The 25,631-nt window shown below is 45.6% G+C and overlaps 1 protein-coding gene across 1 annotated transcript; it reads left to right on the plus strand.

The window, feature by feature from the left end:
* The first annotated feature begins 1,904 nt into the window (after positions 1-1,904).
* Positions 1,905-9,916, plus strand: LOC146797782 (mRNA decay activator protein ZFP36L1-like). Its single transcript, XM_085624969.1, has 2 exons — positions 1,905-2,045; positions 6,177-9,916. Exons 1-2 carry the CDS (start codon positions 1,992-1,994, stop codon positions 7,320-7,322), a joined length of 1,200 nt encoding a protein of 399 aa, XP_085481095.1. The 5' UTR covers positions 1,905-1,991; the 3' UTR covers positions 7,323-9,916.
* The last annotated feature ends 15,715 nt before the right edge of the window (positions 9,917-25,631 follow it).

Here is a 25,631-nt window from a genome sequence, read left to right on the forward strand (position 1 = left end):
GTATTACACCCCAGTGTGAATACACAGGGTCGATGTCCAAACAAAGTGCACACTGCTGGCGGGGCTGTGGAGAGTGGGGAACACTGGTACATATTCTGTGGGAATGCGCACACCTACAACAGTATTGGTCTCAGATACTGGATGAGATCGGCACACATCTGGATACCCAGATGCCTAGATTCCATGCCTACGTGCTTTCGGGGGTGCCAAACCCATTAATGTATCCCCTAAAGTCCAGTAGAGGACGCCAGACCAGGATAACTTTGGAAACAGCTATTCAAAATATCTTGACTCACTGGATAACTCCCCGGATTCCCACCCACACGGGTTGGCAGGTATTGAGGATGAAGAAAATAACCCTCACACTATCAGGAAAAGGTTCGACATTTGGGGAACTGTGGCAGCCGGTCTTGTCACTACTTACACCTGAATTCCGGGAACTCACTTGCCCTAAATACTTACGCTTATTACGCTTGCCTGAGGCTTGGGCCTCTACTGCCCCGGACACGGACCAACAGGAAACATCACTTCACTAAACAATGACAGTCACAGATCTTACGGTGAATGTAGGATGGGGGAGGGGGGTCTGCAATGCGTTTTCCTTTTTAGGTCTCGCCTGACCCAGCGCATGCGCTGGTCTGGCGAGACTTATTGAGAGGGCTCCAAAAAGTGCTACCAGGCCAGCCTAGAGCTACAGTGCATGTGCACGGGCACGCGCGCTGCTTTTACCGTGATTACTTTCATTTTCACGGCCGCTTTGATGTTTGATCGCATCGTGATCACTTTCACTTTCGCTGCCGCACGGCCGCTTGGCATAGCCAATAGGTCTCGCTTTTGCGACCTTATAAGTGTTTAGTTATGCAACTGTTGCATGGCTAAACACTTATAAGGTCCCAAAGGCGAGACCTATTGGCTATGCCAATGCTTGTTTGATTTTGTTCAGATGCTAAATGTACAGGGCTAAATGTCGCCCACCATAAAGCGAAGTTTCAATGTGGCATTGTTTGATTGTTTATAAATTCCAATAAAAAAAGATTTAAACCTAAAAAGCGCTTGAGAGCCGAGTCTGCTTTCTCGCCAAAGAGGCAAGAGCTAGCGAAGGGCATGTCGATTGGGGAAGATTGGGCATCCCCAGAGAAGCCTGTAGACCTCATCAGACATGTCTGTCCTGAGTGTCCCACTGGTGCCAATTGACCAACCAACCTGTGGTAACCAACCCATAAAGTTGCTTTAAACGGAATATAGAAACTAGGCACAGGTTATTGCACAGTATTCGCTTGCTGCTGTCAATATTATGATATGATATGTTTTTACAAAGCACACAAATGCCCAGGAGCCTCTTGGCGCTGACAACTGTGAGGTTAGATCGCAAGACTCGGTCGGCAGACTATTGATTAGAAAACAACCAGGTTTTAAGGGCCTTCCTGAAATGTTGCAGAATAGTCTGGGATTCTATGTGCAAAAGGAAGGCAGTTCCAAAGTTTAGCAGTGGCACTGATGAAACTGTTGCCGCCCCAAGATGCCCGTTTAAATTTAGGAACCACCACATTTCCCCGATTTTAATTGCTCTATTAAAAGTACTGCATTAGTGCTAAGAAATGCTGGTACTCTCCCTTTCAAACGAAAGAGGTGCGAGTACTCGACACCTGGGAGACCAGACCAGCCTTTTTAGCGTCAGAACAGCTGTTGAATCCCACAGACCTGAGAACTCTGGCCTCTCCCCCCTAGACTCCTCCTGCACAGGGGGAGGTGGCTACCTTGTGAAGAGGCCCCGCCCCTTCCTTTCAGCTTTGAAGATGCTGAGAAGCGGCTGGGCCGCGGCAGCCGCGGGGCGGGGCCTCTCCCATCAGCTGCTTCCCACCAAAGGAGGAGGCGGAGCCCGAGGCCTCTCGTCTCATAAAGCAACAAGTGAAGCCAAACGCTGATTGTTTTTTTGCATAGCTGCTTCAGGAGGTCAGGACGGTCCACTCGGATCAGGGAGCCCCGGGAACATGCCTTCTGACATGCTGAGCCCTTTCCTGGAGCTGGACATGGACCTGTGCAAGGTGAGCACCACTCCTACCCCTCCAGTCACTCGTTGTGCTTTACACAAAACTTTAAGCAACTCTTTAGCGGTATTCAAATGTTTTGTGCAGGCCCACTATAAGCCTCATCTCACTGTTTCGATATTTCTAGCTGCTTCTTTTTTTTGTTTGTTGCGCGTTTTGTAAACTTTCCACCTTTGGAGGATATCCTCTTTCACTTCTTGCTATGCCTATCAACCTGTTACATACTCTCCTCCCTCCCCCCCCCCCCCCCCCTGAATGGCCCTCTATTGGGTTAAATCCCTGCACGAAACACCTGGGACTGCTTTTAATAATCTTTACATCTCAAGAGATGTCTATCGCTTTCAGGTGCAGCGCTCTTTGAGGTGGGGTGGTGTTCAGTGTTCTAGTGTACTTATTAGGCATGTGTGGTTGGAAAATAAACTGCAAAAACGAGGGCGGGATCCTGGCTATTTGTGCGTAGGAAAAAAACAAATGGGTTTTAAATGTCCTGCCCACGGCCGATCTGATTTTCTTCTAGTCCTATAGCGCCTGCGTCACGCTTCCTGCGCTTTTTCACACTCTGTGCACTAGCTGAGAATCTTCGCTTTTGTTTTTCCGTCCGGAGACAATTGTAGTCGTGTGGAAACTAACACTTGGTCTAATTAACTCACCCCACCACCATCATCCTCTTCTCGATTGTTCCATCAGAGTGATGGCGCTATGCATTCAGCCACTCGTCCTGAATTACTTTACGCGCTGAGACGAAAAGCAAGCACTTCCTTCTGGGCTGTGGCGGGTACCCCATTATTTCTTGTCTAACAAACTTGTACGAAGGAGATAGGGGCTGACGCGAATATCTGTGGCTTCCTACTTGCTGTATGTAACATCGGGGCTGCGTTCCTTTCAGATGCAAGTTCAGTTTCGTCATCCACCTGTCGTCACAGCCCGTAGTAACCAATGAGTGAGGCGCCCCATGTGATCTCAAGAGGCAGCAGGCACTCAGCTTAAGGGGCTTCTCCTACCCCCTGCCCTGCAAGGCGGGGTGAATTTCCCGCTCTCTGGTCTTTGTTGGACTCTTGTCAGGCAGTTTGCACTAGTGCCAACCGGTCTATTGGAACCTACTAGTACGTGAGGCGCTTAGATTTCCGTGCACACCTACCCCCCAAGCAGCTAGTACCCTTGTTGTGCACCCTTGTTGTGCAGGGGAAGGTGGCGCAGAAAGCCGTTTTTGTGCCTCACAGGCGATCCAAGACTATCGTGGCAGTATAACTACTGCTCGTAATCTTTAAGTGTTCATATAGACTGGCATTTTGCGTGTCCGTATATCGTGGCCGTGCTTATTCCGGCAAATCACTACTTCCTCTTCCGGGCACTTTAGTGTCACACATGCCCGTAGACCTGATTGAGCCGGGGTACTCCTGTTTTTTGTTTTTGTATAGATCTCCCACATACCGCTTATAAAATATTCTCAAGTATGTGGTATTGACGTAGTTATGTGGTTCCACCTCAAATAGAGTAATAGCGTTCAGTAGGCCCCTCGGCCTTCCAGTGCCACTGCACCAATTGTAGCTACTGCACGCGCAATTGATAGTCTGGTACAAGGAATTTTGTTGGCTGATGACTTATGGTAGAAATTCACCCCAGTCACAGATCTGGGTTAAATCCATTGTTCGTTTGCTCACTATGCCACCCCAGTTCGGACTGAACGATATGCAAATCAGCCTTTACCCTATAGACAGTCCAGCTTGAACTGCCCTGGACTAGGACCCAGCATTCTGGAACCGGTTTCGTGGCATCACCCCTCAACAGCCAGTCTAGCTTGAGTCCATGGCACAGTGAGCACGGGACCCACGTCTGGGCATACTCTTGGCCACTTAAAGCGAAAAAAAGTTGTGGACACAATGGCGAACAATGCAAACATTCACCCTCAGTCACAGATATGGGTTTAATCCATCGTTTTTTTGCTCACAATGTCGCCTCAGTTTGGGGCCCAGCCATAGGCAAATCGGCCTTGATCCAGCTCCTCATGGTACCAGGCTAGGTCCACTCTGGACTGGAAAAAAGCATCGTGGGACCGTCGGACAAGCTGTGTGAGCATCTGTCTTCCACTAAGAAGGCGCGCACTGGAGAAACGTCCTTTATCCCTCAGATGTACACCGGCTGCATCTTAGACTTTTGCAGCAGAGCACCGCTGTGCAAGTACCATTGAGAAACAAAAAACAGGCTTATGTTTGCTTTCCGGGATAGTGAGGCGACTCAAACTTTCGTAAGCTGACTTTTCATCCTGTCTTGTACCTTCCTGCGCACCCTAGCGGCGGTGTGCAAGCTTCCACCGCAACACTCCGGAACGCACCGCCTGCAAGCATCCTTCCCCAATAAAGCTAGCATGCGAGAGGTGGCAGCTGTACCAGCCCGCATTCCGAAGATGGCAACCATGTCAGAGTGCCAGCAACGCGTTCATACCCGCTGCAGCGCTCCGGCGCGTCACAGGAAGCAGCAGCGGGCAATCTTACTTCGCATCAAAGGGTGCACGTGCTCGCTTCCTCCGCAGACGTTCACCACATGCAGCTGCAGTGTGACTGTTACCACCCCCGCCCCCCACACAAACACACAGGTGCCTCGCGCGCAGGCAGGGAAAGACTTGTGCGGTGTTACACACCGGAAGCGAATGTGAAATGGAGGAAGGGGGTTTGAGTTTAGGCTGTTATGATTGACGGTTGTGTTTAAATACGGGGCCGTTTGACACTTTTCTTTGTAGATGTGATAAAATGTAGGCAATGAAGTGACTGCCCAAACTCGTTCCAGTCGGTAGGAGCTGTGCAGTCACTAACTGATCAGAAGTGATTTACACGTTACGCTTGGGGTGCTATAAGGAGGCTGTGTGTACAGCCTCAGTGCCCCAGCGCCGCAGAGGGCAGTGTGTATTTGGTGTTAGAGTCCAGGAGCTCTACTGCGGGGGAGCTCACTACAGTGTCAACGTCTCATTCAACATAGAAGCTTTTGGTCAGCACTTTGTTTTGAGGGTTTTTTTTTACGCCCAGAGCTCTGATTGATTAAACACGACCATGTCAGTTTTGGGGTCCTGGCTGGCATGGCATGCTTTACTGGGGGGCCTCGATCAAATAAATACGTATTTTCGTTTTTAATATCCTCTGCATATGTACTTGTAGGGGATTTCACCGCCCTCTTTATCTGCCTGTGTAATGTCATTCTCACACATAACCGCACGTGGCAGTGTCGGCCCACTTCACTCAATGGCTTGCCTCAGAGGGACAATTTCTGATGCACCGCGTGCCAATAAATTCATCCCGTGAAACGCAAAGGACTATTAGTGCAGTGTGTACTTCTATACTGAACACACACATTATGCCTTAAGTTTAGACACTACCAGTTACGTGTATTCACCCAAAAACAATTTACACTACAAATAAGCATTGGCAAAGCCTTAAAAGCATCCGATGCAAGGCCCATTAGCTTTTTCAATGCTTGTTTGAGTTTATTTTCCGTTGTGCACTGTGGAAACTGGGCAGGGGTTGGTGGGTTTGTTGCATGCGTTGTCCAGTTCAGCAAAGTGTTAGGGAGCTGGGCGAGGTTGTTCCAGTGAGATGGACCGTCTAATGAAACGCACTGAGTTTAAGGAAGGATGTGTCTGTCGCATTGGCAACCAGTTAAGTCTTTGCTCCATGTGGTGCAGGGTATTTTGTGGGTGTATCCGGTCTGGCAGCTCTCACCCTGCTGCTTCTGGGTGCCACTATGCGCGGTAATGTAGTAATTGGTATGTTCCAAAGACCAACTCTCCACAGTGACCAGGGTGCAGTCCATCAATGCATAAAGCCTGTTCGGCTCTCCTTGTGCTGACCCCACAACAAAGAGTGGGTTGTCTTTCTGTGCTGGCCACATAATGCTTTGGCTGGTTGGTAGCTGGTAACTGGCGAAGATGTGGTCGCATCAGGGCCAGTGCATGGTTTAATTTAGTTGAGGGTTTCACTTTGTGGTTGAATGTGGCAACTGTTCTGAAGTATTTGCTATAAACCTACTTGCCAGCCAAGTGGGGTTGAGTGCTTGAACGTCTGCCATTGACCCCTCCCAAGTTGTATCGAATTCACCTTGAAGCATCCGTCTAATCGGTGTGTTCTCTTCTCCCTGCAGGACTTCCTGAAGCTGAGCATGCTGGAGGACCCGGTCTCGCTGGCCAGGAGCATCCGGGGAACAGCCAGCACTTTCCAGCGGGCACTTTCCGCTTGCCCATCGGCCCTATCTGGCATGGACCGCACTGTGGGCAGTAGCAACAGCATTGACCGACTGAGTGACTCTTCTCTCTGGCCACTGCACAACCACTGGAGCCGCGAGGCAGAGCTGCCCCGCAGCGGCCTGCTGCACAGCATTCCGTTCCGTGTGGACCGATCGGTCAGCATGATCGAGAGCACCTGCATGCCCCCACCCGGCCTGAGCCTGCCTGCCACCACGCCTGGCCTCTCATCCCGCTACAAGACTGAGCAGTGCCGCACCTACCGGGAGAACGCCACCTGCAAGTATGGTGCGAAGTGCCAGTTTGCCCATGGTCCGGAAGAGCTTCGTGGGCTCAGCCGCCACCCCAAGTACAAGACAGAGCTCTGCCGCACTTTCCACACCATAGGCTTCTGCCCATATGGTGCCCGCTGCCACTTTATCCACAATGCTGAGGAGCAACGCTTCAGTAGCAGTGCTCGACCGCCTCTCTTGCGCCAGAGTGTGAGCTACGCCGGCAGCCCTTCCACCTCTGCCTTCTCAGAGCTGCTAGACCTCAAAGAGCCCCTCCATTTCTCCCGTTCTAATTCCACATCTCCACCACCGTCTACATCCCAGAGTCCCCAGCAGCATTCTCCAGTCTTCTCAGAATCGCGTGGTTTCTCCTCCTGTAGCGAAGACCCCTTGTGCTCCCGCCTTGGTGGCCCACCTGGCTTCTACGCCTCTACCGCCCTTTCTGGGAAGGAGCCAGGTTGCCAGCTGCGTGCGCCTGGTGGTTGTAGCAGTGCGGTCACCTCTTCGTCCTTCTTCTCAGCCTCTCGAAGCTCAGATATGACGGCTCCTGGAGACCTTCTACGGACCCTCAAAGGCCGGAATGCATTCTCTTTCCCCAGCCTTCCACTGCAGCTCTGCCGGACCCCATCCCGGGATTCGCTGTCTGACCAGGAGCAGGATGGGTACAGCAGCTCTGGGGGCAGCAGCAGCTGCAGTGGCTCCGAGTCTCCAGGGTGTGAGGGGGCTGGCCGCCGGCTCCCCATCTTCAGCCGCATCTCCTTCCCAGAAGACTAATGTGACCAGGACTTGTGTCGGGTTGGGAAGGGTCAAGTTAGTGTATCTCCAGCTCATCCGGTTGCCTGTATCTGCATATGGACCGTTTCCGTCTCGTGCCGGCTGCTGTTCCTGATCATGGAAAAGACCGGGTGCTGGACTGTTGCAATGGGGTAGAGCAACGTGTGCTTTGGGTCAGTCCTGATAAACTGGGGTTCTGCACACTTGCTTTGAAATGTCCCTTGGAAAGAGTGGAGTGCCTTTGGACGTTTAAAGAGCCATGTTATGAATGATTGGCCTGGACACTTCTAAACAATTGGGGGGGGGGGGGGGGGTTGACATGTACTTGCCATTCTGTGCTTGCTGAACAATGTCTGTCTTGTAGTGCCTCTAATCAATTTCCTCTCCCTTTTCCCACCTATTGATCCACCATGATCTAATGCGTAGAAATGATCAAACTGGGTTAGACATGAGCTTGTTTAATGAGTATTATTAACATTTTAAATTTTTTATTGTTTGCCATGCAAGCAAGGCTGGAATAAATGGAACCTTACGGGGGTAGCTCAAGTGGCTGTTTTTAAACAGGAGCAGATTGTGACGGAAAGGGGCAAACAGACCCCAGAAGAAATGTCTGCACATGGATTGACAGGCAGTGGGGTCCCTACAACTCGAGCCAAGAAGGAATCTACACAGGCGCACCTTCAGGGGTGGGGTCTTCAGTATGAAAGTAACCGAATTTGCTAAACCTTTTCGATTGAGCAAACCATGTTTGCATTGTTTAAGATGCAAAATTGTCATTTAGCCATAGTTTTCCAATAGTTCTGGGACACCCAAGTATTACTCCTGTTACTGGAGGTCTTTAGCTGGAACATGTGTACACCGTTGTACGTGTGTCGTTGGCCAGACAATCTTTCACCACCTTCTATCCAAGGTGGATCTTTAATTGACTGGTCGCTCCATGGTGATTTTGCGACCAGTGGTGACGTCTGTGGTGGCCTCTGGCAGTGGGTGTTCCATAATGAACAGGTTTGTCTTTCCCTAATTGATCCATCTCATACCATCAAGCAAATCTATGGTTCTTGCCATAAGCTATTGGTGAATGTAGTGTCGGGGACCGCAGCCTCACTATTGTTGGACCGTTCATAGTACATGGGGAGGACTAGCTCCCATCTGGGTTGCAGCACTGCACATATTGTATAGTTTAGCTGACTTCATCCACCAACCTCTAGAACTTGGCAGTCAGTGGGCAATTTCCTACCAACCTTATATAACCGATCATGGTGGTTGGGGGCGGGTCACACTACACTGTCAGAACAGTACAAGGTAGCACCAGCAACATGGCCGATTCTGTCTAGCATGGTTTTCCTTCAACTCCAGAGCACGTTTTCTTCAGTGAGCTCTGCCCAGGCACTTGAAATGTTTGCATTATTTATTTGTATATTTATTCCCCTCCCCCCCGGTGCTTGGAGATATTTGACAAACCATGGATGAGCACAGGAGTAGGTCAGCCTTTTTGCTACAGTTCTCCGATTGTTAAACTTCATTATTTTATCCATGCGCTGGTAGAAGAATTTTGTTTACAGGTCCCTCCCTTAGGTTCCACTTGTATTGATTGGGGTTAGCGGAAAGCTGCGATCCATTATGCCAGTATTTCACAAGAGAATGGGTGTAGTGTGTCCAAATCCCCCAAGTGCCATGGCTAACTTCGCCACTGAACCCTAAAATCAGGTCTTTTGGGGGGACCCCGGTTAAATTTCAAAATGGGGGGAGTAGGCATTATGACCCCAATCTGCTGGGCCACTGAGCGAACTTGTGCAGTTTTAGTACTACCAAGATTGCAAGCTTCTCAGTCAATGTTTTCTGTATTCAAGTTTTGAATCCTTCAGCCCACTTCTGTGGCTTAAGAGTGAAAATGTTCTGGTTTCTTTCAGACTTTGCCTATTCAGATGTTTTTTTTTTTTTAATCTAGTCCGTGAGTTAGATGTGCTAGTTTATATGTGGCCTTTACGCAGGACGGGTGGATTCGTTTCCCTTTTGTGCTATGCACAAATCTCATGAGGCTTAATTTTGTGCCTACTAGTTGATCAGTTATTCTGTTTTGGGGGTCCATTGTGTATGTCGTCTTAACCTAGATTGCACAATTTGAACTGAAGATTGGCAGAGCTAGTCTCTCCGCTCACCCCTTTCTTCTGTGTCCACAACTGTGACCATGTGAATTTATCTCCCTGACGCTTTCCCTGGAAGTAAACCGTGTTTTGCCTCCCAAATAATGTACTTCCTCTATTATTGAGGAGTTCTCAGGATACAGAAACTTCTTTATGCAAGACCTTTCTTGTAAATGAACCAAAAAAGGTAGTGATGTAAAATATTAGTGAAGCTTTGGTGTAAAATATTTTAGTCTTAAATAGTTTTAACACGTTCTTTTGATAATTTCCCAGTAAAAAGCTGGTTATGATTAATACTTTTTTACTTCCCATGTTTTAATTTATTTTAAGTTGTTTTTTAATTTAAGTATTTTGCAGTGTGTTTTCCATATAGAGGGTGTGTGCCTTCTTAATATATTATGTTTTATGTATTGTTTTTGTGTTGAAATAAAATCTTGATTTGAATGACCAGCAATTGCCATTACTTCATTTCTGTGTAAGAAGAAACCAGCTTGCCTCTGAGATTGAATTGGAACACATTTGCCCATTTCACTGCTTAAAATTCAGACTAGGAATTCCTAATCACCAGGGGATAGGTTAAAACGGAGTTTGTAATTGTCTACTTTCATATTTCACTATACTAATTCACCACTAATCCTTTATGGATTCTGGAGTAGTGTGCTACTCGCCGAAAAAAGCTCTTCAACACTATCTGGTGTAACAAGCCGATAAAATGGTAAACCTTTTTCCCTCTTCTATCCCTCCGCTATCCTTCTGAATCCAAATAACTGACTGGCCTATCCACCACTCAAATTACTTTAATAAAAAGCACTTTGACGCCTCATCTGGGTAGTAAGCGCTATATAAATGCAATTACAATACAAACTGTATCATTTGGTAGCAGAGTAGCCTGCACTGTAGCTTCAGGAATGAGTATACCACAGGATATAGAAGTGAAAGCTGAGATTGGGACAAAACTTGTCCCACCATTATCATGTCACAGCTAGTAAGTATATTCGCTTTCTTTGCGAAAAAATGAACCTTCAAATTTGAGGGGGTCGCTGAGATTACAGATCTGACCAAAGCAGCAACATCTGAGCTCTACAGGAGAGAACACCTTTGAACTAGTGTGTATGTGTGTATGTGTATGTATGTGTGTGTGTGTGTGTGTATGTGTGTATATATATATATATATATATATATATATATATATATATATATTCACTGAAAAAACCATAGGTTTCACACATGTTATAGTTAGCTGGACATTTTACTGATAAAAAAACCAATGAAATTCCCCCGTTATAGTTACTGTAGGCAACTATAACTCACGCGACCGTAATCCTCTGCTCATGCTAATACTGTATTTAGACACTTATTTGCCCATGTCTTCTTCCATTAAATTTTAGCTATACATATATTACAAATATTTTTTTTTCATATAGACACATATGTCATCAGCAGAGGATTACGGTCGCGTGAGTTATAGTTGCCTACAGTAACTATAACGGGGGAATTTCATTGGTTTTTTATCAGTAAAATGTCCAGCTAACTATAACATGTGTGAAACCTATGGTTTTTTCAGTGAATTAGCAAGGTTTTTTAAATGCTATTTCCTAACTATAACGTGTGTGAAACCTATGGTTTTTTCAGTGAATTTGTACGGTTTTTTAAATGCTAAGTTACTTTACGCCATTTGTGGCGTGCGCGCCCACTTAACGCAGTTCGTTCCGTGCACGGTTTTTATCAACTTTAATAAGCCCTGTACATTTGGTGGCCTTCGGCCACCAAAAGCACAGGGGGTGAGGTCAATGTGGATAGTGTTTTTTTTTTATTTCGATTTTATAATTTCATGTTGCCAAAATTACGTTTTTTTTTCTCTATTAATAAGCCCTGCACATTTGGTGGCCTGCGGCCACCAAAAGCACAGGGGGTGGGGTAAGTGTGGATAGTGTTTTTTTTATTTTTATTTTTTTACGGTAAGCGTACCCCGCGAAATTGCCGAAAAAAAAATAAAACCGTTTTTGCTCTTGGGGGATGTTTGGGGACTCCCTCAACATGACTATGTGGGAGGGAGTTGTCAAAACAGCCCCGTAACATGTTTTTGGCCATCATGTTTGATAAACAACACTCAGTGCGAGAGACAAAATGGCGGACGCCGCTTCCTGGTTTCGGCCGATTCAAATGTTTACTAAGATCTAAGAGCCAATCAGAATCGCGCACGCCACCGTAAGCTTGCGGTAAGCGTACGGTAAGCGTACGGTAAGCGGGCTCAGATATATATATTGATTTAAAGGCTATTTTCTCAGAATCTACTGAACAGATTTACACCAAACCTACAAAAGGCACTTCCTTGACCTAGGGACTACCTCTCTGCCAAATTTCTAGTAATTCTGTTCAGCCGTTCGGGCTGTAGCTCGTTCTAAAGGTCCTATGGAAAAATGCATGGGGAAAAACGTGTTTTGGGACCCCCCCTTTTATATCAGCCCCCGCTTGACGAATCCCCCCGAGACTTTCAGGGTAGGAGCGGAGCGTAGCGCCCCACCTATTTTGAGAAATTCGCGAGGATTCGTCGACCGGCGCCAAAGTTATTCAAAATAGAATGTTGAGGTTTTCCTATGGAAACGTGGTCCTAACTATAACTACCTACTGGCGACCGCCAGTAGGTAATATATATATATATATATATATCACAAAAAAAGTAGCAGAAAACTCTGGGTAGTTCTCAAGTTTAGGTGGAAAGCAGCTCCTGTATAGAGCACTATCAACACCAGCGACACTCTAGATCTGCCCGCCTCAAATGTCTGCTTTTCTATCAAAGTTTTTAAGCATAGGATTAGCACAGTGCTATCCACGCCAAGATAGAAATGGACAAAGTCTTGCCATTTCTACAGCAAAGTCTTTAAGCATAGGAGTAGCACAGTGCTGTCCTTGCCGAGCTGTAAAATGACAAAAGCCATTTACCACTCCAGGCACAGTATTACAGCTTTGAATCGGTAAAATACCAACCAAGCCAACCTGAAATTAGTAAAAGCAACCCCTGACAGTCTTTCGCTCTAATTAGAACTCTTCAGAGGTTTAGCTTTGTCCAGACACAAGGGAACAGCCAGTATAAGTCAAAAGAATACCCTTTCAGGCATAGAGTGACAAATAAATTATGCAAAAAAAGAAGCAGAGAACTCTGGGTAGTTCTCAAGTTTAGGTGGAAAGCAGCTCCTCTATAGAGTACTAAACACCAGCGACACTCGATCTGCTCGCCTCAAATGTCTGCTTTTCTATCAAAGTTTTTAAGCATAGGATTAGCACAGTGCTATCCACACCGAGATAGAAAGGGACAAAGTCTTTAAGCAGAGGACTAGCACAGTGCTGTCCTTGCGAGCTGTAAAATGACAAAAGCCATTTACCACTCCATATATATTCTCTATTTCCCTTGTGTCCCTGTGGGCCCTACTTAGATGTCCACACAGAGGATCTGTGATTGGCCTGATCGTTGCCCATGCTATTTTATCTGCCATTGGAAACTTGCAAATCTTGTCTAACACTAGCACATCAAGGGACATTCCCCCAACCAGAGTTTCCAAAACTCGGTCCATGGACCCTGTAATCACCTCACTGAACCACCACATGATAAGTTTTTTGTAAACTTATCCCCTCCACTAAACACCGAGGGCATTACCCCTCCAGCTTTTCTCCACTGTAGGTTTGCCATACTCTTTCTTTTTGGTGCAAACTTGCGCAAAGGTTCGAGACCAAGTGTTTGACATTCTTGGGCATTGAAATTGATTCTACAAGAGGGATTTGCAGACTGCCAAAATATATGGTTGATGCTTTTCAATCTGACCTTCTACATGAGCAAGAACAAAGCGACACTAGCTACATTTCAGAGCCTGCTGGGCAGGCTAAACTTGCAGCTCTTATTATTCCTGCTGGTAAAATCTTTACTGTTGCCCTAGGTAGCTGCCTGGCAAAGGTAACAAAAGCCCATCACTTGTGCTCCTTAGCGAGGGACTGAAAGATGACCTGCGCGTGTGGCGGTCCTTTCTGAAGGAGTTCAGTGGTGCTCTGTTGCGTACTTTGCTGAGCAGCAGCTCTGCAGAGATTCCTAAGGGGAGAGAGGAGTGTGGTGCCCTTCTGGGCAGAGAGGTGTGCAGTAAAATGCCTAATGAAAGTGCTCACAAACTTATTGCTGTGCTGTAAATGTCCCAGATTTTGTGTCTCCGTCACATTCTGGTCCGACAATATGGCTGTAGTGCAGGCAGTTTTCAGACTTGCATCGCTAGCTATACCCAAAGGTATCGGGGTGCTTTACGTGTTATGACATTTACAAGAGGTACATAAAGCCTAAGCACCCCTGCATCAGACATGTACATGAACATAAAACATTTTCTCAGAACCATAGCAGTGTATGTAAAGTCCATTCTCTTTTTAGATGAAATGCTTGGCATATCTGCCTCTAATGTCTAATTTTCACCGTTCTGGGGCATCCCATAAGTTTTACACATCTAGACTTTGATACTGCTACACTTTCTATACATATTTTATACAATTCACATTCTTTTATCTGCAGGGCGATCTGGTGGTGATTTTTAAACTCTTTTGTCCTACCAACTTTTCAGTGGGCTTTGCCACCTTACTGTTGCCTCTGAGATCCAGTCCTGTGAAATGTTCTTTTATTCCACTCTCAATGTGTACTTACATGCTCTAATTAGGATGGGCATAATTGTGTTCTGCATGGGGAAAGTTGTTCGATAGTGGATAGAGCGAGTGAAGCGAGATCACCAGCTGTGGACCGTTTGGAGACCTCACATAAAACAATTTTGCTTCTCTAATGCAATAATACACAATTTCATATTCCCAAAGAAACCTTTCAAGGAAACCTAGGGGAACATTACTCTAAAAGATCATCACATAACGTAAATAGTCATTGATCAATGACACCGGTCCATTTCAAAATCTTTTCCCAGTGTTCCTCGCCAGCTGAAAGTCAATCCGTCCCACTTTACACTGAGGTTTTTTTTTGCTTTCGGTTCTCCTTGATTGTGGTCACAAATTATCCTCAGGTGCACTTGCAGTGGATTATGATTAAGGCTCCCTGTTTTCTGTTTTTACAGATAAATGCAGACTGTGTTCTGTCTGCATTTATTTTTTAAAAGTGGATAAATACAGAAATGTTGCTCCTTTTAAGTGACTCTCCATACTGTCTTTGAATTCTAGATTAAAAGTAAACAGTGGTCCTCAAATGATTTAAGGAATAATGGTGAATAATATAGTACAGAATCAAAACTATATTAAGGAAGTCCAGCCGGACAACCAATTTAATTCTTCAATGAAGTGCAAACAATATTCAACAGCAAAACCTATGTGGGACACAGTCCTGCATCCGTTGGGAAAGAGACATTTACATGACAAACAGACATTTCAGGCAAGGCAAAGGAGCTTATTTACAAAATCCGATGTTATAAGCTTATTCCGAGCAAACAGTGCACTTTTTTACACATGGGTTAATGTGCACGCTGTTTAGACTAGAGTCGACGATGTTTCGATCCTATTTCGAGGATACAAGGATCATCATCAGGACGTTGGTATGTACGAGCCTGGTAAAGATAGGAAGGAACTGGGTGTTCCAGATAAGTTGCTCCCAGGGATAATCCGTCCGAAGAGAGGCCACAGACATCAAAGTAGGAGTGTGTGTCTGAGTTAAATATGGAGATGTACAGTTTTTCGACTTCATTTATATGCAAAACACAAAACTGATATGGATAATTACAGATTAAATGGCCAAATAATAAATATGAAAAAGCATAGAAAGGCCACAACTGCAATGTTTTTAGCTCACTTACCGGCTGGTGACATTATTCAGCGCATCCCACTTCTGATGCCTATTTAATAGCAAATAAATACTTTGCACCCTCCAAGGAGCAATGAAAAGTGCACATTTAATCAGGTTGCTCAGAAAGCGGATGATATTTTTTTATTGTTAGCCATGAATGCTTGCTGGCCAGCAAGGATGGAGTCCTTGCAGCATACAAAGGTGCTTAGACTGCTCCTTCCCCGAGTGATTGGTTTCTGGATCCTATATACATTTAGTAATCCCAAACTAACGGGGACTTAATGCCAAATATGGTCATCAGAGAAATGCAAGATCAGCACCATGCCAATTAAACTACAGACGTACTGTGTAGGTAAAATGAACAACCAAATAAGCAAACTAACCTGAATGTCAGGACAAGCAAAGTGACCTAAGGTGGTTCTGAACAGCTATTGAAGCTTGTCTGGGTATGGCCAGATTTGGAAGCCTGTGCAGCTTGTTAGTGTGCTATATCTAACCATGATAACTTTGTAGTGCATACATAAAAATATATACAGATATATATTTCGCCCCCCAAGGGAGTTGGTAAAAGTTTGTATGAGATGTGGAATTTTGAGGAGCACTAGATAAAAGCTGTGAAGAATGTAGCCGCTGACACTTTTCTTGTATTCAGGGTGTGAAATTCTAGGTGCTTTACCCCCAGGTGATGACTCTTCAATGCAGAACGTTGACGCTTGGTACAGTGGAGCAAAGGATAGTGACCTTAAGAGAATTATCATTGGCCCCTGGGACCCAAGCCAGATACTGTGCTTATTATTAAAGCACATTATCCCATTCCCTGGGATAAGGGGAGGGTCCTCTCCCTGAAGAGTGCAGCAGTTTGTGCTTTGGGCCAAAGACCATGGGAAATCACACATGGATTTCAAGACACCTGGTGGAACATTTTATGGAGTGGAGAGGAAGATGAAACTGCAGGTTTCCCAGTAAGGGCAGCATTGAAAGGATGGGCTGGGCAAAAAGGGGGGAAGACACTGGACCAGAGGAAACCCATTGACTTGAATATGCTAAAGGGGTTGGTAGTGGCACTCGCAGTCATCTGTAACTCGCAGTATGTGGAGCTACTATTCCTCACCTTTTTCCCTTGCCTTTTTTTGGTGCCTTCAGGGCTTCCGAACGAGATGAAAGAGCAAGAAACTGCCTGGTTTACATGGCATGATGGTTTGGCAACCTCAAGATGGGTCAAAATGGGGCTAAACTGACGGAGGCATTTCAAAGCAGACCAAAACTGGAATTGTGCAGTAGGCCTTTTGAGCAGATTGGGAGACCCCGGGTGTTGCCCGGTAGAGCTGCTAGGTACTTGTATGGTGTGCAGTCCCAAACAACCAGGATACTCACTGCTTCACGAGGATGGCTAGCCTCTCACCACAGAAGTGTCCGGAGGTGGGCACTTTCAGAGGCGGGATACCATGGACAGAGGTGGTCAATGCATTCTTTTAGAGTTTGGGCTTCCACCACTGCTTCGAAGGATGACTTGCCACCAGGGGCGCTTAAGCAGATTGGAAGGTGGCAGTCAGACAGATACAAATTGTATGTCTGTACTAGAGCCTGGGAGGGGTTATCATTGCAACCGCCCTAGTTTCAGAGCACACTATGACTTGTGGGGACAAGGGGGAAGCATTAGGTCCAACAAAAATGCAGTACTACTAACAGGTGCACGTGTTGGCTCTGTCGCAATAAGTGGGGCGGGGTAAGTGTTACAGTTAAGTGTTATGTTGGTCTATTTTACTCTGGCATCAAACATTGTTTATGCCCGCTAATAGTACTAGAATGTCAACAGTTCAGTGTAATTGCAGATGTTAATAAAGTGTGTGGTAATGTGTACATCTTGTTTCACTTGAGATTGAAAGCCGAGTGGGTTATGCGTCACTCGTTTGGCCAGAATGGAATAGCAGGCCAGAGAGAGGAGTTACGTTGAATTGTCCTGGATGGGAATCCCAGGAGATTGAGATGGGTCATAATGGAACCTACGTTTCGTCAGCTTTTGGGGAAATGATTTCCCCCAGTGGGAATGTCCCCTTTTTGCATCCACGTGACAGGGACTTACCAATATTGCCACCCCGTTGGAAGGTGGCCAGATAGTTTGGTTGGAAATCATCCCTCATAGGGTGTGGCAGGTAGCTAGATGACTTGCAGCTATCGAAATGCCCAGGTGGAGAATTAATCTGTCCCTAGAGACCTTTAAGTTGCAGCATGGATTGGGTTTGATCAGGCATATCCTACTCAGTTGGTATGGGAGGTAACTTTGTGCCAGATGGGGTACACTTGTCTGATGTGGGTATGGACATTTTCATGCTAAACATTAGGGATGCCCTGCAAAAGGGCTGGCTGTACTTGATGGTAAACTGAGGTGAGCAGCGGTGGGTTGTGGCTAGGTTATTGCAAAATTCCATCCCTGAGGCAGTAGACCCTCTACTCCTCCTTTGAACTCCGTGAATGGGAGCATTACTAATCCGGCTCCCCGTGTCCAACCTCTGCCCTCTCCTAATCCCACTGATTCCTTCCAATCCCCGACCCCTGTTCACTCTCCCTCCAAAGACCCAAGTCATTCTCGGCCCCTGCCTAAAACCTTAAACTTTCTCAGCTCAATAGCACAGCAACTGAACAGAATGGAGCTGAAAATTAACTCCCTTGCTGCTGATTTCCTATACTTACAACAAGATCTTCTCAACAGGACCAAGCCGCCGTGCTCCCTCTCCCCGGGTAGATTTCCTTCCACCCCACTCAATACCGCTCCCGTGGCTCCACAGTGCCCCCCTCGTCCCTCCAGTCCGTCACCGAGTCAGGCACTTCGACCCAACCGGGATCGCCAACCCTTTTTGACCGAAACCTGATGGGATCAACAACTCTTACCTCGCTTTGACCCAGAAGTCAGCCCCTTTCCCTATCCCTGTTGTTATCGGCACGAACAGAATCCCTAAAAATGTCCACTCGCCTAGACCTCCTGCTCAACACTCCTCTATCCACCTTACTCCCCCCCCCCCCCCCATCATCGAGGCTCCCCGTCCTCTCTTGCATGCTCCTCAACTGCAGATCAGCAGTACAACACTCCACAGACATTGCTGAAGCTCTACTCGCTGAAGAAATTGACATCGCTTTCCTCACTGAATCCTGGCTCAATGTCCACTCCACCCCCATTCTTGACATTCTCAACCCTCCAGGGTACACCACCATCATCAGACAAGACAGACCGATCAAAACTGGGGAAGGACTAGCCATCATTCACGAGGCAGGAATACAAATTACCGAACTTAAACCTGCAGAATACCTATCGTTTGAATACCTGGGTGTCGAACTCACTGCCAAGGACACCTCACCCATCAAATTCCACACCATCTACCATCCTCCTGGAGAGTGTACCCTTTTCCCCGAAGAACTAACAGACCTAATATCACGGTTCTCCATGACAGACACTAAAGACGTGTTCCTGGGTGACCACAATATCCACTGGAACGACCCCGAGACTCCACTGCCCAGAACCTATCCAACCTACTTGAAATATATAACCTAAAACAACTCTGCAATAAACCAACTCTCATCAAAGGCTGGATGCGATCATTACCAACAATGATCTGGTCTCTCTGAGTGCGATTTCTCCCATTGACTGGTCCGACCACCACCTCATTCTGTTCAAGATTGATGCACTTGTCTTCCACCAACCTATTCGTGATGACAAACCTAAACACTGGACCAGAAATATCAAAGAAGTCCCTTTATCTGAACTTGAATCCAGGATTCATGCCCATCTTCAACCCCAACCCTCATCATTGACGGCTGATGACCTCACTACACACTTTAACTAAAAAATGACAGAGGTTCAAGATCAAGTAGCTCCTCTCAAACTCAAACAATTGAGGCAAACCAAATCTAAACCCTGGTTTAACGTGGATCTGAATGAGGAAAGGCGTGAGGAAAGGCGTCAACTCAGACAAACGGAAAGGTCTTGGAGACGAAGGGCCTCATGTAGGTAGCTAAATACCGGTCGGTAACGGCCGAAATTCGGTAAATATCCCGTTACCGACCGGTATTTAGGCATTTGCGATGTAGGTGGCTGATTTCTGGATTCGGTATTTACCGAATCGGAATTTAAGAAATCGGTAAAATACCGATTCGGTAAATACCGAATCCAGAAATGCTATGTAGGGGGCACTCAAGTGAGTGCATCATTGGTGTCTGGATTCGTTATTTACCACCAACTAAAAGTTGATGGTAAATGACGAATACCTTTCAAAAAGCATTTTTGTGCCATTTGAAAAGTGCCATGTGGCAGACATACATGCCCTAAGGGCATGTATGTGCGCTACATGTGCACACATGCATGAATCAGGGGTGCAGCAGGGTGTCAATGTGACACCCTTCCACCCACGATAAATGCCTCCCCTATTACCGATTCGGTATTTACCGAATCGGTAATGGTAACTGGCTTCCCATTCATTCCTATGGGCCTCCAGGCCCATAGGAATCAATGGGAAGGTATGCCTCATTACCGAATAGGTAAATACCGATTCATAATTACCGAATTTTTCCGATTCGGTAAAATTTACCGAATTATTACCTACATCACATTTACCGATTCATAAATACCGAATCGGTAAAATTCGGTATTTATGAGTCGGTAAATGTGATGCTACCTACATATGGCCCTAAATCCCTTGACCTTACACCTAGCGCAACTTAGATCTGCTCGGCAAGCATACAAAAACACGTTTTCTGTGAAAAGGCGTCTTTCTTCCGCAGCCAACTAGATCTGGTGAAAAACAGACCGAGAGAACTCTTCAACATTGTCAAAAGCCAAACAAACTGTACTCCCTCTCAAGAAATCAAAGCCACCAATGAGCGTTGTGAAATTGCCACCTTCTTCACTAATAAAGTCTAAAAAATTGATAAATCCTTCATCCAAATCTCTAACCCTCCTTCCCTCTTAACCTGCCCCACTCTAACCACCCCTGATCATTCAGAAAGAGTTCTTAAAGACAATCAGGCCTGCCTCCAGCTAAAAAACAATGCGCATTGGTCCGACTGTGGTAAATAATTTAATTACCGGAACTTAATTTGATGCGGAAAGTCTATAATAATAGCTCAGTAAAATAAGAGGCAGAATCTGTGGTATTAGAGGTTCGGAACGGGCTTTATTCCATAATCAATTCGAATTGATGGACTCCATATTCCATCACCACGAAGGTTCAGGAAGTGAAGGACCATACTTTATTGACAGGTAATCATTTTTATACAGAGGCATTATAGTGAAAACAGATGCAGGAGGCGTAACAGTTGATAACAGAGATAAAACATACATGCGTAACTAAAATGGGTGTAACTAGGCGTAACTAAAGAACGTCATTTAGGTATGATGTCACAAAGGGGTTGTTCCATGAAAGAATTTCGCAATGTCAGCAGAAATACTTGGCAGAGATGCGCGCGCAGCAGCATGACGTGTGATTGACGTGCGACTAGGGGGTGAAGGGGACTTGACATTTAGCTCTACATGTGGAGACAGAAGTCTGGGGTTATGTCAACCTAATCCCAAATCATATCTAATATCCTATGTTTAAAGAACTATGTTATCCAAAAGGAAAGGTCTCTTAGGATAGAATCTTATTCTATACTGACTATACTGACTGTTAGTGCGTGTACAAGCGTCTAAGTGTCTACACTAGATGCGAGGGCAGAAATCTTCCATAGTAACAGGGCTATGAATTACTTGCATAAAGACAGAGAAGCCGGGCCTTTTGCTCGGTAGCTGGAAGAATGTTTACTTAAACTACTAGACAGGAATGCATTGGATGGGGAGCGGAGCAGATAATCTCGAAGGTGAAATACAGTTTTTGGCAAGCAGACAGGTCGAGTCAGGCACCGTTAGCCGCGCAGGGAGTAGGACAAAGTTCATGGATACAGATGCGTGCTCAGACTGGAGCTTTCAGAGGCCGAAGGCAGGAAAAGGCTTAATGGCAGAATCAGGGCCTACTCGCCTGGACTGTAAAATGGGATAAATGAACCATATAAAGCCGGTGGCCTTTCATACTTAGGAATAGAATATCCGGCCCATTCATGGCGGATCTGAAAGAGGACATGTTGACGGTGGACGCACATGTGTTTGCGTCTTCATAACTGGAACTGGAGGGAACATACATGTACTTGTGATTTATACATGAAACCGTTGGGGTCCAAGATAGGGGACATAACTGATCATGAAAATCCATATTTCCACATTCCCTCCTTGTCCCCTACTTGCCCTTAAGAGATATCAATCTTCATCAATCCGTTGATCTGTTCATGTAACATCATTTGTTCTTCTTTCTTCTTCCGGGATGAATGAAAACTTGGTGGTGGAATACACGATGTGGCACACAGACCACAAATCGCTGGTCCACATTGTAGGCATAAGCAGCGACTGAATAGTATGAGAAAGCCAATACCTAGGAAGGATAGGACCCTCCATCCAAAGGTTGACAATACACTCCAAAACCAACCGGACCAAGTCCAGGTGCCTGGATTCTGGTGTATCTGGCTTACAATCTTATGAAGGTGAGTTATGGCTTTATATACAGATGGCGAATTTTCTGGTATGAAAATGCAACAACTTGATCCGATGACCCTACAAGCTCCGCCCCTATCGGCCAGGATGACGTCAAGGACAAGACGATTTTGAAGCACAACAATCCGCATAGCAGACTGCTCTTCTGTTAAATTGCCTAAGGCGGAAATAGTTTCGTTCACTACTGCTTCAAGGGTTCTGGTTAATCTACGTATCAGCTTACTATTGGTAACTGTACCTATATAGGGAAAGAGACCTTTATTGAAATCTGTGTATTTTTCCCATGCTGTCTCAGTGTAATCGACTATTGGGAGATCTCTCTGCTGTCTATTGTGTACTAAATGAGTATTTCTATGATAATCAGGAGGAGCTAGGAAAACAGGTGGCAAAAGGAATCCGATGTAACAGGTACCATCCCAATCTAGAGGCAAACGTATATATGCAGTCTGACCACATACGAAGTAGGAATGGCGAGAAGCTCTAAATGTAGATTTGCCTTGATCACTGAATTCTATTACAGTGGTGCATCTACTATGGCCCATATGTATGGAACCGTTCTTTCTTACACACAATTCACCTTTAACTGGAAATACTGACATAGCGGGAAAAATTGGTGCAGCTTCGGATTCAACATTCAGGATCATGAGATTGAGCGTGAAATTCCCTAATCCATATACTTCATTTTCTAGATCAGTTCCTGTTCTTTTGGGAAGTCCCTCCTTGTTAGGGTAGCAGACTTTGAGTAAAACTAGGTTCATGTTTCCCCATACCCAATTGTCTTGATAAGTTACTGAGTTTGAATCTAGGGAATTAATTAAACTAAACCATGCTCCACAGGAGCCATTGTGTGTGAACGGATATGGAAAGAGAGGTAGAATTCCCTTATAGTTCTGATAGGGAGGGAGTCGGCCACATATCCAACAATTGGTAGCATTGCTAGTCTGATGGGAATGATGTAACATACTAATAAAAGTGTTATTGCGCAGCGCAAATCTATAGGACAACTCATGCGGGGGTAATTCACTAAAAGAATGTTCAGCAGTAACATTGTAAACATGTTTAGAAATAGGATAATATATGTGCAACAATATACTTGCAGCGATTATTAAAAGACTTAAGAAAAACAAAATTAATAACGTCACTGTGCAATGACTACGCAGTGATTTACAGTACGCATGTTGTTTCAATTGCATCTTTCGGTTTCTTTCTCTATTCAGGTCTAGGGAATACATGTCAGAGACAAATTCGACCGATTCACCTTGGAGAGGACTTAAACAATCAAATTGTCTGACTTGTTAGACCTTAGTTTTAGTTTGTATAGTTCCTTATTACTCTGTTCAACCAAAGGAAGCTTTGAGTCAATCGGTGAAGACACGCGAGGTGTATCGTTTACATCAGACGGAAGTCCATGAAATTTCTTGATATGACTTGAATGTATCCAGCCTTTGCGACCTTCGATCTTCACGGCTGTCCTCGTGGTGAGCAGTACTAGTTGAGGCGATTTCCACCTAGGATCCAGCTGAGACTTTCGGTCAAAGTTCCTCACTAACACCAGGTCCCCGGGAACTACGTCATGGGGTTTCACCTCGGTGTTGTCGGGAAAGGCTGCAGCTACCTGTGAACGACAAGATTGTAGTGCAGACATCAAGGAAGCCAGGTAATCTGTCAGCATATTACAGTCAACATCAGTTATTTTGCGTGGTATAGGCGTCCCCCACATATTTGGTGGTCTACCGAAGATCACCTCATAAGGGGATAGCCCTGTTCGAGAGTGCGCTACCATTCTCATGTAAAAGAGTGCAACTGGTAAGGCTACTACCCAGTCGACACCTTTCTCTCTACATATTTTGGACAATCTAATTTTCAGAGTTTGATTATGTCGTTCCACGAGACCTGCTGCCTCGGGGTGTCGGACACAGTGAAACTTCCACTGATAGCCTAACAAAAGTGAAACGTGTTTCATTAGTTCGGATGAGAACGGCTGGCCGTTATCTGAGTAGACAACACGTGGTAAAACGTACCGTGGGAAGAATTCTCGAACCAACTGTTTGGCAGTAGTCGGGGCAGTGTAATCTGAAACCGGGTATGCCTCTGTCCAACGGGAGAGAGCACAGACAACTACAAGAACATATTTGAATCCTCGACATCGTTCCATCTGGATATAATCCATCTGGAGGACTTCAAAAGGGTGCTCAGGAGGCTGAAATCCACCCTGTTCTACGGGAATGCTTTTACCTGGGTTAAACTGACAACAGATCATACAGGTACGAACTTTTTGTTTGGCTGCTGCTCGTAAATGTTTGTTGAACCAAATGTGTTGAATGCTGTCTAGCATAGCTTTTTCTCCTAGGTGTGCTGGACTATGTATTGTATTAATGATAACTTGAACCATAGAATCAGGAAGGAACCATACAGATTTTTCCTTCGTCATCCATCCTTGATCCGTTTGGATCCCTCCTAATTCAGTCCATTTCTTTATTTCATCTGGTGTAGCATGTGTCTGTATGTCAATTATGTCAAGAGCGGGATCCTTAACCGTCATGCAATGTGTTGGTGTCGGAACTATTGTCTTTGTCATGTCAGATGTGTGAGTTTGAGCAGTCTGTTTAGCTGTTCTGTCAGCTAGATCATTGCCTTGGGAAATGATATCAGTAACTTTCGTATGAGCTTTACATTTCATAATTGATATTGCAGTGGGTAGATGTATTGCATCTAATAAGGCATGAATGAGGGGTCCGTGCTGAATGTGGGCACCGTGAGAAGTTAAATAACCTCTCTCTCGCCACAGCACGCCGAAGTCATGTACAACTCCGAATGCATAACGTGAATCAGTGTATATGTTGACTTTTTTATTTGTGGCTTGAATGCAGGCTTGTGTCAGAGCGATGAGCTCTGCTGCTTGAGCGGACAAGGTATTTATGCAATTTGTTTCAATGACTTCAGTGTCTGTTGTGACTGCATACGCGGCCACTAGCTCTCCTGTACTTGTTCTCATACATGACCCATCTACATATAATGTCAAGTCTGGATCTGACAATGGGACGTCTGTCAAGTCTTGTCTGGGTTTCGTCGTGATAGTGATAACTTCAATACAATCATGTGCTAGTGGGTCTGTTCCATTTACTGGTAACAGTGTGGCAGGATTCAATGTACTACAACGTCTGATTTCTATGTGTGGCTGAAACAATGTTAATTCGTAACCGGTGAGTCTTGCTATAGTCAAGTGTTGTGTTTGTGTGCGGTTCAAGAGAACCTCTACTGCATGTGGTACTTGTACTGTCAATTGATGTCCTAACACTATGGCATCGCTTTGTCGGATTGCTAAAGCTGTTGCTGCCACTGATTTCAGGCACGCAGGCAGAGCCTGAGCTACGGGATCTAATGTACTAGAAAAATAAGCACATGGTTTGTGTGATCCTGCTTGTTCCTGTGTGAGTACTGACAAGGCAGTACCTTCGCGTTCTGTAACAAAGAGTGTAAACTGTTTATTGTAACATGGTGTTGCTAAAACAGGTGCTTGACATAAAGCTTTCTTTAGGCTTTCAAAAGCTTGTGTATGTTCCTGAGTCCAAGGGAGAACAGTCGATGTGGCTGCCTCCTGTGTTGTCAACTGAATGAGTGGTTTTGCTAGAAATGCATACTGAGGGATCCACTGCCTACAGTATGAAGTGAGGCCTATGAAAGCCCGTACCTCCTTTTGTGTCTTGGGTATTGGCATGTTAGCAATTAACTGGATGCGATCTGGTGTAAGCTGCCTTCCCTCCTTGGACAGCGAGTGCCCAAGG

This window comes from Triturus cristatus, chromosome 9 (assembly GCF_964204655.1).
Source record: "Triturus cristatus chromosome 9, aTriCri1.1, whole genome shotgun sequence".
In the NCBI taxonomy this organism is placed as follows: domain Eukaryota; kingdom Metazoa; phylum Chordata; class Amphibia; order Caudata; family Salamandridae; genus Triturus; species Triturus cristatus.